The sequence below is a fragment of the Nelumbo nucifera genome, chromosome 1, assembly GCF_055504915.1.
Source record: "Nelumbo nucifera cultivar China Antique chromosome 1, China Antique-T2T, whole genome shotgun sequence".
Taxonomy (NCBI): Eukaryota; Viridiplantae; Streptophyta; class Magnoliopsida; order Proteales; family Nelumbonaceae; genus Nelumbo; species Nelumbo nucifera.
In genome coordinates, this window is record NC_142649.1 from 58,093,912 (window position 1) to 58,112,289 (window position 18,378).

Here is an 18,378-nt window from a genome sequence, read left to right on the forward strand (position 1 = left end):
TGGGGTACCGCACTAGCTCATGGCCATTTGCATAGTGTGTATAGATATCCTCGGTCCCTTCCCACCTATAACCGGGTAGAGAAGGTTCTTGGTGGACTATTTTACTAAGTGGGTGGAAGTCGAGCCGTTGGTATCAATTACAGCTCGCAATGCCCAGAATTTCTTTTAGAGGAACATCGTCTACAGATTTAGACTCCCTAAGGTGTTGGTATCAGACAACGGGAAGTAGTTCAAAGACATCAAATTCCAGAACTGGTGTATCGAGATGGGAATCCAACAGAACTTCGCCTCGGTGGCCCACCCTAGGTAGACAGTTAGGGCAAAGTGATGAATAGGGCAATCCTCTGCGGACTAAAAGCTTAGCTCTCTCGAGCTAAGGGTTTGTGGGTGGACAAGTTGCTAGTGTTCTTTGGGCCTACCGAACTACTATCAAGACGACGACTAGTAGGACTCCTTTAAACCTGACGTACAGGACGTAGGCCTTCATCCCAACTGAGATCAAAGTGTTGACCTTGTGGTCTGAGATGTACAATGAGGAGGCTAACGAGGATGAGTTACGGACTAACCTTGACATAGTGGAGGAAGAACATGACTTAGCCTACATTTGGACTGTAGTGTACCAACATTGGGTATCTTGGTACTACAATGCACGAGTTAAGAGATGTCAATTTCGAGTTAGCAACCTGGTACTCAAGAAGGTTAAGGTACCTGAGCCCGATGTAGGAAATCTAGGTCTGAACTAGGAAGGTCCTTATAGAGTACTCAAGGTGATCAATGAAGGAACATATGAGCTCTAAACGTTGGATGGGAGGAAGGTATCCCATGCGTGGAATGTTGATAACTTACGGAGATATTACTTATGAGGAGTTCAGAAGTTTCAAGCTATGTCCATAAAACAAAGTGTAGACCACCCGCTACAGTGACTTGGTCAAACCGCTAAATGAATAAGGGGAAGCTAAACCACTTTCAGCTCTAAGGCCCCCTATGCCGACCATGGAAGATGTCGGCAGCTTAGCAATGCCTCGACTTAGCCGAGAAAATATACAATTCAGTAGTGTTTTGACGTAGCCGAAATTGCAAGTCCATTTGCTTTAACACCTAGACATAGGTGCACCTCGGCAACCTCAGATTGTGTTTTAATACTTAACTTATTTTCCAGTTATGGAAAATAAAGGGCGTGAAAGAAGGTGCAAAGTGTATAGGAAAGATTGGTCCATTCATCCAAAAACAAAAAGGAAAGGAAAGAGGATACACAGTCATTCAAAAAAAGTGGGGCAAAGAAAGAAACATTTAAGAGCGCGCAAGCTCTAAAAAGAGAAGCACTCAGGTGCATGCAGGCTCTAAGTACAACAATTCTTCGAAGAACACCAACAAACTCCCCACTAGCAGTTACTCCTCTTCATCGCCCTACAGGTCATCGTCGACCTCATCCATCCCCTCGTTCTCCACCACATCGCCGACTTCACCATCCTCTTCATCTAGAGTTAGAGACTCTTGGTCAACTTGCACAGATAGCTCATCCGGTACTGACCTAAAGGATAGAGTACCAAAATCAAAGTTGGGATGTAGGGACTTGAAGAAGTGGCGGTATATCTTGAATCCCCTCTTTATAGAAGGAAGGGTGTTATTGATATTTTCCTGCTCATACTCTGGCAACAGGCTGAAATGATCAACTGTTACGACCTCGGCATGATGAATATCATCAGCATATGTAGTTCACCGCTCTTCCAGCTGATGATCCTTGCTATGCACTTCATCGGTCAGGGCGGCGATGGTCCCTTTGGCCTCCTTCAACTCGCACTGCATGCCGACGCTGAGCTTGTAGAAGCATCGATAGTCCTCTACACTGTAGTGAGCTACCTCAACGCTCAGGCAAGCTCCTTCCAGTTGGGCTTGCAGGGCCTCTATGTTCGCCTGCATCTCCCGCTTTTCATGCTTAGATAAGGCGACCTGATTTAGCAAAACATGGCCCATCGGGTTTGCCTACAAAGAAGAAACAATAACAATAAGGCTTGGAAAAAAAAGAAAAGCAAACATCATAAATGAAGATCACACACCCGTAGGATGCATCGAGTCATACTTATGCTGACATTAGTAGGATCGAGCCTGGTGTAGTACTAGAATTCTTCAGGGAGAAGGAATCCCCTCCCCATTCTCAAGGCAACTAGAGGATCGGTGAGACAGTCAGCAATCAAAATGTCAATATTGGGGATGAAATGAGGTATGCCAGAGTGAGAGGGGCCAGCAGTTTGCTCTTCTGGGGCAACCTAAGGGGATGAGGCGGTCGGACCTATGGCGACCTGAGCGGGCTCTACGGACATGGCATTGCCGCCCCCTTCAGGGTCGACGACCTTGGGTATGCACATTGTAGGCCTCTCCTTGGCACTGGCCGACGAACCCTTCATTAACGAGCGAACTAAGGAGTCAGCCACCCTTCTCTTCTTTTTTGAGGGCCTCTTGGCCACTGGCAGGAGGGAAGTAGTACTCACCATTTCTAATGAAATACACAAAAGAAAAGTGAGTTAGCTGAGTTAGAAGGTAACCTTCAATATAAAGACAAGTGACGATTAGACCAACCTACCTACAAGACTCAGGCTAGCCCGAATGAGCATAGGCTCAGCCAAGAACTGATCTATCATTAACCGCTGATGTATAAGGCATTAGACCTCAACACTCAACTCTTCATCAACAATGAATGGATGCAGAGGAAATCGAAGGCCGGCGATCAATGCCTCCTCGAAGACATAGACTTTGCCTCAGCCATGGCTCTTAGGGAACTGATCTGGGCCAGGTAGAATATAGTTGAACTCATTCGGAATGTGAAATGAAGACACTAAACCAAAAATTTCTTCCCTGCTTAGCTCGTTGGAACTAAACTAGGAGTTGGACTGCAGTTCTTGCTGAGAATTTGAGGTCCCAATATGGAAACCTCACCGATCTCGCACCGAAGTCCTTTCCTCGGCTCGAGCAGAACAAGAGGACCCCCTTCTAACTCACTCAAAGACATGACTAAAAAGAGGGAAAAAGACTCACCAGCTTTTTGGGAAATAAAAATCGACCTCACCTGACCAGAATTGGGAAACAAAAATTGACCTCGCTTGACCGAACTGATAGTGACCTCCTAGCAGAATTCGCCTCCAATCACTCGCCTCACTCTCGCCAGAAATCTCAGAACAGTACGAATGGGACCCCTACAGGGACCTTCTCAATGGTTGAGAAGGTCACACAACTCACGGGAAAATTTGAATTTTAAAATTTGCGCACCCAACTTGCACGTCCAATTTAAAATTTGAAATTTGAATTTGCCACGAGCTAGTCCACCCTCGAGCCGAGTTAGGCCGATAGGCCAGGTGATTTGCGAACCGACCAAACGAGTCACCACGGGTCAGAGATTGACAACGAGCTACTCCCTTTGCGAAAGTAGCATCGACTCGGGAGTGGATAGACACTACCCACTTATGTGGAGTCCATCTCTCGGCATGAAACCACCTCCAAACCAGATGGGTCGGAGATCTCGGATGCGCTTCGTGAGCCTCACAGCATATAGCCTATATAAAGGCACCCCCATTCACAGAAAATGTACGTGCGATTTAACTCTCACAGATCTCTAGCTTTTTCGCTTTTTAACTCTCTCAAAACTCTTCGCTGACTTAAACATCAGAGTGCCCACCCCAAGTAAAACAATTCGGACACTTTGATCTCTTTCTTTACAACTCAACTAGGCGACCTACTCAGTTTGGCATTCAAACTGTCTACCAACAAGGAACACCAGATCGCGCATCATCAGTACTATCCCTATTAATTCTTGTATTTATCTTCCTGATGTCAACGTCTAATTTCTCTTTTGATACTAATCAAATAAGTAGTAAGAATCAAGTTGATACGAATCAAATAAGAATCAAGTTGATTAACCGTTTTGTCATCTTGTGCCTCGGTTCAATTGTTCCCTTTAAATTTTATATCTACACGGCCCTCTCTTAATTATCGAATGATGCCATTTGGTAGTTTGCTACCCCATGTGGGTCCTACTTATTGACTATGGGAGAGAGGTGACTAATCCCTTTCCTTTCCCATCCAAGTCTTACCTGAGCTGGTTAGATTGGTACCTTTAGTCACTAAAGGACCAAAATGATTTTAAGTGGAAAAACTCAAGAGACCCATCACTCCCAATTCATTTAAAATGATGAGTGGCAACTCCAAATCAGTCCAAGTGAACCGTTTTCATCACTCCCAATTCATTTAAAATGATGAGTGACAACTCCATACGTTACTCCAAATGGAGTAGCTGATTTTTGAGCACTCAATGCCATGACTAATGTGGTGCCGCCTATAAGCATTGAGTCCTTTTTCTTTACATGGTACATCTTCAGTATCTTTGTTTAATCCTGTTGTCTCCTTCAAATTTGCTTAATTTTGTTTTGGATTCCAATTTTTCTACTTTCTATTTTCATACAATATTAAGAAATTTTTTCCTTACATTTCTTTTGCTTTTCTTTTCTTTTCATGTGTTTCACTTGAAAATCTTTTAGAATGAGATTGCGTCCTAACTACTCTACTCTATTTGTTAAACATATATGCCCCTGGCTTCAATCATATTGATGTACACAAACATTTACGAATAATATAAATACATTATAGTTTTATGATCATATTTAATATGTTTATGTAAATTACTCCTTAAATTGAACACTTACTATACTCATATTAGTTTATAATATTCTCAGCCGTTGGATAGACTTAAGAAGTTTATCTTGACAAAACTGACACCCATATACTATCAAATTGGGGGAACAGTTTGTCTCAACTGATAGGCTTATACCCTACGCATAGGTAGAGTTATGCCTTAGACCTTGGAGATAAATGAGCAGAACTAGAAAGTTGCACTTAAACACTGACTTAATTATGATATTACACTAGGTTTTGGACCAAACCGTCTTTGATGTACCAACCAATGATATCCATCAAGGGTCAAATATCTGAGCATGTTGGGTCAATTTAAAAAAATTACTTAAGTGAATGATCATAGTGACAGAATTATCCCCTTTGTCAAACAAAGTTAATATTAGGGTTTACATTCTCTTATAGAAACATAAAATATCGGTAGTAGATTTCAATTGTATTTAAAATTTGATTATGAAAATATACTATTATGTTATATTACTATTTTATGAAAATGTTTTAATATTGGAATCCATCCGAGTAAAGTGTGTGACACTACATTTTATAGTTAAGGAAGAGATCATTTCCTGTGAACAGTGTTTTTATGATTATGGGCCGAGAGGTTAAATGTAAGAGACCATTACAGGGCTAATTACATGATGGGCTTCATCTTACATAAGTCAATTACCCCTTCATAGGGTGGCTGAATCTAATGATCATTTATATCTAAATGTTGGGTTCAACACCTTGAATAGTAAATTTGGCTTAACCTCTTCTAGAGGTGGGGCCGAACACTTATAAACTTGTGTGAAACGTTTGTGGATCCCACTCCATACAATGTTCTAGCCTACATGGTCTTGTAGTGTATAAGAAAGTGAGCCATTAAAGAAAATGGGCCTAAGTCCCATTACTAATATAACTAGTTAAGTTGTAATGTGACAGGGCAAATATGGGTCATGGATATGGGCATGGAGCACCCATTCTTCTAATAATATAGAGTTTATCCAAGGATAAATTATAATCCAAATCTGATTTGAATACAACTCCTGATAGAATTAAGAGAGTGCTTTATATAAAGGAAGAGAGGGATGGACAAACCATTAGGGATATAAATGGTATCTGAGTATCCGAAATTATATAAGAGTTATCAAGACAAATAAAAATACAAAATCCTTTTTAGAAAAATGACAAAAAAGCAAATAACAATATAACAATCAGTTGATTAACAATCTTTTCATCATCTAGGTTTTATTTTGCAAATTTGAGGAATAGTTAAAGATCAGGGATACTTTTAAGACAATATGTAAATAATAAAGAAATTAGTCAATTAATAAATAAGGATAGATTAAGAAATTTGTCCATTGATTTATTACCATGACCCTACCATTTCTATTAATTTATCCATTCTCTTGTTTCTATAGCCTATTTTTGTTGTACTTTCTGGTTGGGCTAGCCTCTGTTTAATTTTTTGTTTTTAGTGAATTTCACTTTGGTATGGCTGAACTCACTATCATTAATTTAGGCTCACTGCATTTTTTTGTTCTTTTTTATATATTATTGTTTGGCCATTCGGAACAGATTATTTTATTTTTCATGAAAATTCCATTTTAGTAGCTTGAACTTTGGGGGTAGTGTCAAGTGTTAGTGGTGTTAGTGAAGGGGTATTTCAGTCTTTGTACTTGTTGAGAATGCTGATGTGTACTGTTATATTAGTTCGAGTGCCTCTTACTTAAAGAAGGGCACTCAAATCTTTTCCAATAAGTTAATAATATAATAACAGGTCTGGCCGAATCAAGGGATTAACTTTTTTCCCTAATTCGAACCAGCCTTTCTCTCTTTTCTCTCTTCTCTCTTTTCTTCATTCCTCTCCTACTTCTTGCTGTCTACTTTACTCTACAGTCAACGAACAAGACAGAATTCTATGGCAGGTCAAACTTCAACCTGGTATCAGAGCTAGGTTTACCAAATCAGACTTGCTAGAATTCTGCCTTCTGCGCATTCGAATTAGGGTTTCACTTGGGGTTCTCAGTTGTGAGTTGGAGACTGGGAAAAAGGCTGAAAAGGAGTGATCGCCCTCTTCCCTAGGAGGTCTCTATGCCTCCGATTGTGTCATTGGTGATTGGTTGTTGTGGTTTCTAAGCCCTAGTTAGGGCTGGTACGTGTGGTGCAGTGGTGTCTCAGCCCTTCGTATGGTTGGCCTTCAGGCGACGAGGTAAAGTTTTTTTATATATTTTTTTTGCTACGGAATACATGAGAGGTGTAGTACAGTTCGCATGATGGGTTTTTCATATTGCAGTATGCTAGGGTTTATTCTGGTTTGTGTGTGATTCGAATGGCAATAGTGTCTACTGAATGGTGAAGCTTCCTATAGTTGTGGATTAATGTTGGTGGTGTTACAAGTGTGGTTTTCAGCTTTTGATATCGCTGAAATCAGTGTGTAGACCTCGGTGAGTAGGGGTTGTGGTGTTGTAGCTTTCAGCATTTAATACTGCTGAAATCAGTGTACAGATTTCGGTGAGTAGGGTTTGTGGTGTTGCAGTTCTCAGCTGTTGAAATCAGTGTGCAGATTTCGATGAAGTGTCTGTGTGTAGTGCTCAATGTGTAGTGCTCCTAATTCAGTGCTCAGAATTAAGGGAGTTCGGCAATGGCAGATAACAGTGATAGTAAACCTAGTGTCATGATATCTATTGACTACCTGAATGTCCAAATGACCTCCATTAAACTAAATGGAGAGAATTATGTCCCTTGGGCCAAGTCTGTAGAGGTTTTTCTGAAGGCGAAGAAGAAAGTAAAGAATATAAGAGAGGAGAAACCCCCCGCAAATTCTCAGGAGTATGAAGACTGGGAACAGGAAGATGCACAAATCATTTCATGGTTGTGGAACAGTATGGAACCCAAAATCAGTGTGAACTTCATGTTTCTTGACACAGCCAAAGAGGTGTGGGATCATGCTAAGAAACTGTATTCAGGTCAGGATAATACCACTAGGGTATATCAACTGTATCAGGAATACTTCAATCTGCAACAGGGAAATCAGAGCCTTGAGGAGTACTATGCCAATGTGAGGAATATCCGTAATGAGTTAAATGTCTATCATCCTCTCACTTCAGATGTCAAAGTTCAACAGCAACAGCGAGAGCAGCTTGATGTGACACGGTTTCTGGTGGGGCTGAAGTCTGAGTATGAACCAGTACGAGCCCAGATACTAGGGGGATCTGCTCTTCCATCTTTAGAGGAGGTGTTTGCTCGTCTTCGGAGAGCTTCCATTGGATCTATGGACTCTAATGTCTCCGATAAATCAGCATTTGCAGTGTCAAGAGGCCGAGGTGGCAGAAGTGGGACTCGAGGAACCCAGCCTGGCAGGAGTGGTAGTGGTGGATCTACACATATCCGTGGTGGTGGTCGTACTGGAGGCAGAGATTCAGGGGGAGCTCGTGGTAGAGGACGTGGCTCGGATCCACGGAAGTGTACTCACTGTGGTTTGGATGGACATACCATTAACTACTGCTATGACTTACATGGTCCTCCCTCGACGTGGGCCAACCATGCCATGACTAGTGACACCAGTTTCAGCTCTACACAGGAGAAACGGTCAGCTGACCCGATGCCTTCTACTCCCTCAGATGGTCCAGGCAAGGAGATGGTGAGTGTTCCTCGTGATGAGTATGAGAGGTTTGTTCAATCCAAGTCGCAGCAGAACACAGCTTCCTTTGCACACTCAGGTATGGCTTGTTTGGCATCCACACCCAACCCCTGGATTATTGACTCTGGAGCCTCCGATCACATGACGGGAACTCCAGGTGTGTTTTCATCTCTCACTCATTGCTCAACATCACAATCTGTTACCCTTGCTAATGGCTCCACGTCATCTATCTGTGGTGTTGGTAATGTTGACCTAGACCCTGTATCCATATCCTCTGTTTTATATGTACCTAAGCTTCCATTTAATCTTATGTCTGTTAGTAAGCTGACCAAGTCCCTTAAGTGCTCCATCACTTTTTACCCTTCTATGTGTGTTTTTCAAGATCTCAAGACGGGGATGAAGATTGGTGGAGGGCATGAAGCCGGTGGACTGTATTATCTTGATGGTGGTGGACGAACGTCAACGGCTCTTCAGTCATCCATTTCTCCTCTCCAGTGGCACTATAGATTTGGTCATCCTTCGCTGAAAGTGTTACAGTCCTTAGTCCCTTCATTGAGTCAACTTTCTGTTTTAGATTGTGAGTCTTGTCAATTTGGGAAACACCATCGTGTTCCCTTTCGTTCTAGGGTCGATAACCGTGTGTCGAGTCATTTTTCTTTAATTCATTCAGATGTTTGGGGTCCTTATAAAGTGATGTCATATAATGGATACCGATATTTTGTTATTTTTGTTGATGACTGTTCAAGAATGACGTGGCTCTATTTAATGAAAGAAAGAAGTGAATTATTTTCCATCTTCCAGAAATTTTATGCTGAGATCCGCAATCAATTTAGTGTTCACATCAAAATTTTCCGTTCTGATAATGGTCGTGAATACTTGTCTTCATATTTTCGAGAATTCTTGGACCAACATGGCATTATACACCAAACTTCATGTACCTATACTCTGCAACAAAATGGGGTTGCTGAGAGAAAGAACCGCCATCTTGTAGAAACGACACGCTCCCTCATGCACCACATGAATGTTCCCAAAACTTTTTGGAGCGATGCAATGCTCACCTCTTGTTTCTTAATTAATCGGATGCCCACGTCTATCCTTGATGGTCGTTCTCCTTTTAATGTCTTATTCCCCAACATGTCTCCGTTTCCGCTTTCTCCTCGGGTATTGGGTGTGTCTGCTTCGTTCATAATCTGAGTCCCGGGATTGACAAGTTAGATACACGTTCCATGAAGTGTATCTTCCTTGGTTATTCCCGAACTTAGAAATGGTACAAGTGTTATCATCCTAGTTCTCGTCGTTCCTTGGTATGTGCTGATGTTACAATATTCGAGTCTACTCCGTTCTTCGTGGGGTCCGGTGCTGCTACTTCCCCCACATCACCACCTCCTCTTTCTCTTCCTGTGGCTGATCCACCTCCTCTAGTTCCAGTCATGCCTACGTCCTTGCCTCCGGTGCCACCATTGGTTGACCGTCCACCCATCCGTCACGTGTATACACATCGCCCACGTGTACCGGCTGCAGCTCCTCCAGCTTCATTACCGTCGACAGATCCAGCTCCAGCTCCGACACCAGCCTCCGACCTAGATCTTCCTGTTGCCTTACGAAAAGGTAAGCGTACTTGCACCCTTCACCCTATTTCCAATTTTGTTTCACTTACCCACCTCTCCGCTTCCCATCGCCAGTTCATATCTTTGTTATCCTCCGTGGTTGTTCCTAAGGATGTCCAGGAAGCCCTTACCTCTCTAGAGTGGTGTCGTGCTATGGAAGAAGAGCTCTCTGCTTTGCATCATAATCACACTTGGGATCTCACCGCTCTTCCTCCTAGGAAGCAGGTTGTCGGTTGTAAGTGGGTGTATAGTGTTAAGTACTTGCCAGATGGTCGTGTTGAGCGCCTGAAGGCGCGGCTGGTTGCCAAAGGGTACTCCCAAACCTATGGCATTGACTACACGGAGACGTTCTCCCCGGTTGCTAAGATAGGGTCAGTTCGTGTCGTCATCTCTCTTGCAGCTATGTCTGATTGGCCTCTCCATCAGCTCGATATCAAAAATGCCTTTTTGCATGGGGATTTGCTCGAGGAGGTCTACATGGAGCAACCACCCGGGTTTGTTGCTCAGGGGGAGGATGGTAAGATATGCAGACTTAAGAAGGCTATTTATGGACTTAAACAGTCCCCTCGAGCATGGTTTGGTAGGTTCAGTGAGGTGGTCAAGAAGTTTGGTATGAAACAGTGCCAAGTTGATCACTCTGTCTTCAGTCTTGACTCTTCGACAAGTAAAATAATATTGGTGGTGTATGTGGATGATATCGTTGTGATTGGGAATGATAAAATGGGCATTGACAGATTGAAGGCATTCCTACAGGAACACTTTCAGACAAAGGACCTTGGCACGTTGAAATACTTTTTGGGCATAGAAGTAGCAAGATCTAAGCATGGCATTAATTTGTGCCAGAGGAAATATATGCTTGATTTACTGGAAGAAATAGGATTGTTGGGTACCAAACCGGCTGAGACACCTATGGAAACAAATACGAGGCTGAGCAGTGATATAGGTGAAGTGTTTGAAGAGCCTGGCAGATACCGACGACTTGTAGGCAAACTAAACTATCTAACCATTACTCGGCCAGATATTTCATTTGCGGTTAGTGTGGTGAGTCAGTTCATGCAGAAACCTTTGGTCCCACATTGGAATACAGTGCTAAGGATTGTGAGGTATCTGAAAGGAGCTCCTGGTCGTGGTTTGCTGTACAGAAGTGGTGAAAAACTGGTAGTAAAAGGATACACCGATGCTGATTGGGCAGGTTCTATGTCTGATAGACGATCTACCACAGGCTATTGCACCTTTCTGAGGGGTAACCTGGTAACATGGAAAAGTAAGAAGCAAACAGTTGTGGCAAAAAACAGTGCAGAAGCAAAATATAGGGCCATGGCACATACTGCTTGTGAACTAGTGTGGCTGAGGAACCTTCTACAGGAGATAGGATATGACATCAGTACTCCAATGAAGCTCTGTTGTGACAATCAAGCAGCGGTTCATATCTCTTCCAATCCAGTGTTTCATGAAAGAACCAAGCACATCGAAGTTGACTCATTTTGTGAGAGAGAAGGTGCTGAATGGGGTGATAGAAACTGCATATGTTAGTACGGAAAACCAGTGGGCAGACTTGTTTACAAAAGGCTTGAGTCGGGGGAGAGTGGACTACATATGTAACAAGCTGGGATTATATGATATATACTCACCAGCTTGAGGGGGAGTGTTAGTGGTGTTAGTGAAGGGGTATTTCAGTCTTTGTACTTGTTGAAAATGCTGATGTGTACTGTTATATTAGTTCGAGTGCCTCTTACTTAAAGAAGGGCACTCAAGTCTTTTCCAATAAGTTAATAATATAATAACAGGTCTGGCCGAATCAAGGGATTAACTTTTTTCCCTAATTCGAACCAGCCTTTCTCTCTTTTCTCTCTTCTCTCTTTTCTTCTTTCCTCTCCTACTTCTTGCTGTCTACTTTACTCTACAGTCAACGAACAAAACAGAATTCTATGGCAGGTCAAACTTCAACATCAAATTATACCTAAACTTTCAAAAAGTGTTAAGTTGGTCCGTACCATTAATCAATTGTCAATTATCTATTAAAAATGTCAAAACTACCCTTCAAAAGAAGATATTGTTCATTATTTTCTACCTTGATACTAAATCGATTATCTTCAAAGAAAAAGAGAAAAAAAAAGCATAAAATATGATAGAAGGAAACAATAATTAAAAACAAAAAAATAACTAGACAATAACGTATTTCAAATCTAAAGGTAAAAGACAATAAACAGTGTCTTCTTTTGAAAGGTAGTTTTGACATTTCCAACAGATAACTGACAATCGATTAACGGCAACAACCAACTTGACACTTTCTGAAAGTTTAGGTACTGCAGTGAGACATTTGAATTGACACTACCTCCAAAGTTCAGGTACTAAAGTGTTATTTCCCCTTTATTTTTATATACACTATCGAGGGGTACCCGTGCTTAACATAGGCGAATAGTATTGAATAATTGAAAGAAATAAAAAATGAAGAAAATTAATAGCAAATAAGAGAGGACATTTAACCTTATTAATCTTCTTGCACATGTGAAATACACGTGCTCTGATACTAACGTGGCATCCTACAACTAGGAGTGCAAGAATTTGTGCAAGACGTGAAGGGCCTCATTGAGATAAGAGTATCATCAATGTCAACTTTATGCTATCCAGTTTGGCAATTTAAGGTAAATCCACTTTTGACTTGTGTACAAATTGTAGGGAAAACAAAGGGAAATCATCAATGCGTAATTGGCATTTGGCTAGTAATGCAACCAAGAAGTTATACTTTCATTTGTGAAGACAAAACACCATTCCTTTCAGTTATGTTTCATATAGCCAACATAAAAACAGGAAATAAGAATTAAACCAAAATTAGCTAATAAGAGAGCCATCTTAAAAGAAACTCGAGCCAGCATATGACTCTATGCTACGAAGGAGAAATTCAAGGCATGAGACTCCTGTATGTTTGCCTGTTCAAAGAGGGACCTCTATGTTTTTCCTATGGTTGTTTATAGGGAGGAAATCCTATCATCTAACGCCTCTCCTGTTCAATCCACAAGATCCAACATATGACTACAGGAACCAACTCCCAAAGAATCAGCCCTCTCTTACTAAGAGCCTTAACACCACAAAGCTGCAATGAGAGTCAAGATCTTTTGCAAGGGACATGTTCACACAAAATAATTCAATTCCATCCAGATAAAGAAAAATGGCAATGTAAGGAGCATAATAAAATAAAATGGGTTTCACAATTCACTAAGAATAATTCTATAAATGATACTATAAAATGTTATCAAGAAAGGAATCATGATAAGAAACAAACAATTTCTTATGTTCATCAAACTGTTGTATACAACCATGAGACCACACATCTCCTGCAACTTTGATTTTAATCTCAACACCATTGTATTTCTTTCATAAATCACTCCACCATACAATGGCAAGTGAGAGAATACTTTATGCAGCCAAAGTTTGACTACAGTGGTCTAAAAAGAGTCGCATGGACAAAAAAGAAAATAAATGATAAACCTTACCAATGATGCAGTTCAGGAGAGATTTCATAGCATAATAGTGCAAGGCTTCCAAAAATCGAGAAAAGGTGGAAAATCAATTACCAAATAAAAGAAAAGGTTAATCCATTGCTAGGTGGCTTAGTATGAGGGCACTTATTTCTTCACTTATTCCCTAGATGTGTTTTTAGCCCATCTCTTCCCCATTAGATATTCTCTCTTTGGCCTTCCTCTAATGGGAGAAAAAGAAATTTATTTATTTGGGGATATGGAGGAAATAGAAGTGTATTTAATGGAAAGTTCAAGTGTCCTAGAAGACTATAATCACAGGTTGGGGGTTATATAATGTGGCCTGCATCCTAGTAGAGTTCCTCCCAACCCCAGATTTTGTAAAAATCCTGTCTTTGCTCATGGTGTTGACAGACTTAACAGACACTTACTTTGGTAGCAACTTTGGAGAGCTTTGGACATTTTTGAAGATGAAAATAACACTCAACCACCTTTTTAATCAATCCAAAATCTAAAAATAAAACACCACAATTTAGAAAATAAAGCACCCAAGGACTTGGAAAATAAAGCTGGAATTTAGAGGTCTAATCATAATCAACCCAGAAACTGAAAATATAACTCAACAACTCAGAAAATAAAGCATATAACAACTCTAAAAATACAACCCAAATTCAAAGAATGCCAAATTTTGGTCTAAGCTCAAAATAGATGCTTACTTGCATGGTCAAATTATGGTCTAAGATCATAAGAGTATATTTACTCAATAGTTCATAATCAACAACTCAGAAACTGAAAATATAACTCAACAACTCAGAAAATAAAGCATATAACAACTCTAAAAATACAACCCAAATTCAAAGAATGCCAAATTTTGGTCTAAGCTCAAAATAGATGCTTACTTGCATGGTCAAATTATGGTCTAAGATCATAAGAGTATATTTACTCAATAGTTCAGAACCATTGCTTAACAATGTTTTAAGTAAAGAATATGAAACATCCAAATATATAAAAGAATGCTTAGAAGCCTTAAACAATGTGTCATCAGAAACCAAACATCCAAATATATAAACACTAAGTAAAGAATTCCACACATCAAGCAGTGCTTACGAGTACAGAATTTTAAGTTTCATATCATTAATGATTAATTCCAAGAAAAGAATTCAAGGAAGATCTATGGATCTTTTCTTCCCTCTAATACCTCTCATAGAAGTTAGACTTGGCCACTAAAGTTGAATAATCTTAGTACACTTGATCACAAAAGCCCCATGTTACACAAAGCAACTGAAAATAACAACTTCTCATCAATATGTCAACTGGTCTAAATAATACAAGTAGCAACGAAGGAGAATACAGGTATAGAATGCAAGATGATGTGGTTCCCCACTTCCCCCTTTATACCAAGAGGCTTGGAATATGTAATACCTGTAGGATGTTGTCCCAAATCATGGAGACTCAACATATAGGAGATTGGCCAATTAGTTGAAGTACTACACAAGATTCAACAACAAATTCCTATTCCAAACACAACAGAAGAAAAAAAAAATAAAGAGTTTGAACATTGGACAGATCTGTTGTATTCATTTCCAAGGTCAAAAATTTAATTTTTACCAAGGTATTGATGCTGATAGGACCAAAACAACAATGATCCAAGAATTGTTCAAAAGATTGTTTCATGGATAAATGATGGATAAAATTTGACATGACTTGACAGCAATTTTTAGGAAATTGGGTTCAATTTTAATTCTATGGTGGTTTCACTTAAATAATCCAGACTATTGAATATTGAAACTGAATTAACCACCAGCCTAAATATCATGTTCAAACTTAAACTTTTTTTGAAGTCAAGCTTGTTTGAGATTAATCAAAGCATATATTGGGCTCAGAGTGGGTTAGTTGTACCTTTAGAACCAACTTGAAATTGGAATGACCATAGCCTTATCCATTGAAAACAATAAAGGAAAGTGGAAAGGCTCACCTTAATATTAATAATTCACTAGAAATGCAAAATCTTCAACCTCACATAGCAACTATCTTAAATATGCAAGATGCAATTAAGGCTTGACAGATTTGCTCTTCATCCAAAAACCTGCACAGTGTTAAAAAAGTAAAAATAAATAAGAAAGAAAAGTAGCATTTGTAGCACAACTTCAACCATTAGATAAATAAGAAAAACAATGAAGCAAATTACATAAATAAGAAAAGATCCAATACAATTTGTAAGATGCAGTCATCATTAATCACTAGATTATCCAAAATTACACCAAAAAAGAAACAGATGCATTCCATATTGCCATCACACTTGGATTATGCAGGCAAAAGAGATGTTCAAATGAGGAGCAAGGGCGTAGCAAGTCCTTGGGTATGCTTTCCTAGCTATCTGACCTGGTTTGACTAACAAATAGAATAAGTGAGAAAACATAGTAAAATTGAAAGGCTAAACAGGTTACAAAAAATGAATTCCTTTCTTTTCGTGTTATTTTTAAAGAAATAATTGTTTCCTTTCCCCTCTTTAGAGTCTGCTGCTAGTGATAGCAGATATTGAAGAGAAAATAAGAAAAAAAAAAAAAGCTATAAAAAAAGATAAAATAAAGAACATGAGGAATAAAACCTACCCACCCCTCATCTGTTGGCGTTGATCAGTGGTTTATGATGAGAAAGAGGGCTACATTTAGCTCTAATGCAAGAAATAGATAGTTGAAGAAATGATGAGGAACAAAAACATGTCAGGGAACAAGAAGGGTGACCTCCCTCGATTCCCTAGATATTGCGATAATGGCATAAGCTTCGACAGGGCAAGAAGCATTAAGCCTCAACCAAGCATCAATGCAGCAGAGGTGAAAGAAATGTCGACAATCGGGCATCATCCTCAACATCTCTCTATCTGAATTTTTTTGTAAAAGATCAGCGTTAAAGTTCTTTTTTATTATTTTCAGTCTGCTAAAAAATAGTTCTAATTATTAAAGTTTTTTTTTCTTCTTCTCTCAACAAAAGAAAAATGGAAAGAGAAATCATGTCAAAGTAAAAAAATTACCCTAATGCATGCCTAGATTTAATGGTTGTGATGATATGGGTATGCAATGGATCCCGTTTCAAGCAACCCCGCTATGTCTTCAATCATCTTTCCTTGTGAGTGAAGCTCGCTCACCATTCTATCCTACAAACATTAACAGAGCAAGAACAATTAGTCTATGTTTCTCTCTGTTTTATTATTAAAGTATGAACAAAGAAAACCATAGAAAAGGAAAAGGAACAAAGAATGCCTTCCATTCACCCCCTACCCCCCCCCCCCCTTAAAAAAGAAGAAAAATCCCTCTTTGAAAGAAATAGAAGGTAAGGTGTGGAGATCTGATTCAACACTCCATTAGTCCTTCAACAAAAATGTTGAGGGAAAGAAATAGCAAAATCAAAGAAATAAATACTTTGAAACCCAGAAACACGGAACCAGTAATGGGAAATCACAATACTAGTAGAAAAAGATATGCACCACAAGAGCGTTCCAAGGCATGGTGGGCAAGCTGATCGAACAACTGGGTTGCACCCATCTCGTCAGAGAATCTCCAGATGCTGCCCACGAAAACACGAGACACTTCCTATGAAAAAACCAGGTGAAGATGCCATCGTGAGCTCTTTGCATGCCAGACGCTCCCTAGAAAACACATCGTCACACCGGCACCACTGAAATGATCAGACACATCGTCAAGCATCCAAGACAAAGAAAAAATAGGCAAAAACTTTAGATCCCAATGAAGGCCTTGTAGCCGAACCAAATCGCTCGGACACATGCAATGAAAAAAATATAAAAAAGTATGAATGCGTGAAAAAGCTTGAATTTGAATCTACAATGAAAGAATAGTAAGATTCCGTTAGACCACCCCTTTCGCTTTAATATATATACTAGCGGGGGGAACAAAAAACAGACTGAACTACTTGGTTTCTTTAATAAAGTAACAGAATACTTTGTACTTAGATGGAATTAAATTCAATTCGAAGTTCTTGATTTGTTCCATAAAATCAAGTTCGAAGTGTAAGAGGGGCAACACAGAAAAAATGTTAAAATAGATTTTGAACCATTTTAAGCAACACTTTCCATATCAGAAAATGGTGAAATTCAAGTACTTGGTTTGAAGAGTCTAAGTTTGAAATGTTAGATGTGATTACCCTTGAAAACCCATCATATAGATAGCTAACACTGTTTGAATATCTATAATTGTACATGTAATTAACATTCTAATCCCTCCTATATGCATTCCCTGGTATCTATAACTATCTAGGCTATTCCTCCTAAACAATCAAGTCATTGTTAGTAACTATCCAAAGTACAACAATAAGCAACTGTATATATGAATAATTCAAATTTTTTATAGGTCCTAGGAAAAAAATGCATTCATTGTAGAAATCCATGATGTATAAGGCTGACATTTGTAATAATGAACCTTATCCATTTTATATGTACATAAACCTTACATATGTCATTACTCGTCTATGATTGTACTTGTTAAACAACCAAGTTAACCATTTCATTGGGTAGAAATCAATAGGTTGGTATCCTTTCCAATTTTCTTAGCAAAAACCTATGCAAAGAAGATTAGGGCTGATAATAAAGTGTAAGATTTTCCTACACAATCACTTTATGCTAAAATGAAAGCTATAGAAAGAAAAGTACAAATAAAGTTCATAACCCAAGAAGATCAACTAATCAAGAAATATAAGAAATACTGGAATATAGTAAAAAATTTATGGGGAGATACCACATAACATAATAAATGCCATTGGTCCTTACAAAAAATATAAATAAATGAATAATGAATGCCTTGAGGAGTCTAATGTTGCTAGAGGATCTTATATGAGTATGTACCTTTATTAACTAACTGTTGAAGCTTGTCTTTTTCTTCCATCAAAATTGTTCACCCTTGAATCCCAAAGGTAAGTATCAAGAGTCAAGACTATTATTCTAATTTAGGAAAAAAACATAGTAGAATTCTCTGTTCCT

At 39.4% G+C, this 18,378-nt stretch overlaps 1 protein-coding gene across 35 annotated transcripts in view; it reads right to left on the reverse strand.

Moving 5' to 3' along the window:
* The window catches only part of LOC104585828 (uncharacterized), a 102,086-nt gene that overhangs the window by 41,951 nt on the left and 41,757 nt on the right, over nucleotides 1–18,378 (reverse strand). For 3 of the 35 annotated variants that reach the window (XR_016080491.1, XR_016080469.1, XM_088895149.1), the window contains 2 exons: nucleotides 18,244–18,297; nucleotides 14,499–15,474 (listed from right to left, as the gene is read on the reverse strand). The exons of 1 other annotated variant lie outside the window; for it this stretch is intronic. Coding sequence is in view for 2 of the 34 variants with exons in the window: in XM_088895149.1 (XP_088751275.1) it covers nucleotides 18,249–18,297 (49 nt within the window). In the remaining 32 variants the exon portion in view is untranslated. Of the gene's footprint in view, nucleotides 1–14,498; nucleotides 16,270–16,419; nucleotides 16,543–16,872; nucleotides 17,064–18,243; nucleotides 18,298–18,378 lie in introns of those variants that run through there. 31 more of the 35 variants (XR_016080555.1, XR_016080367.1, XR_016080515.1 and 28 more) reach the window with 26 other exon arrangements.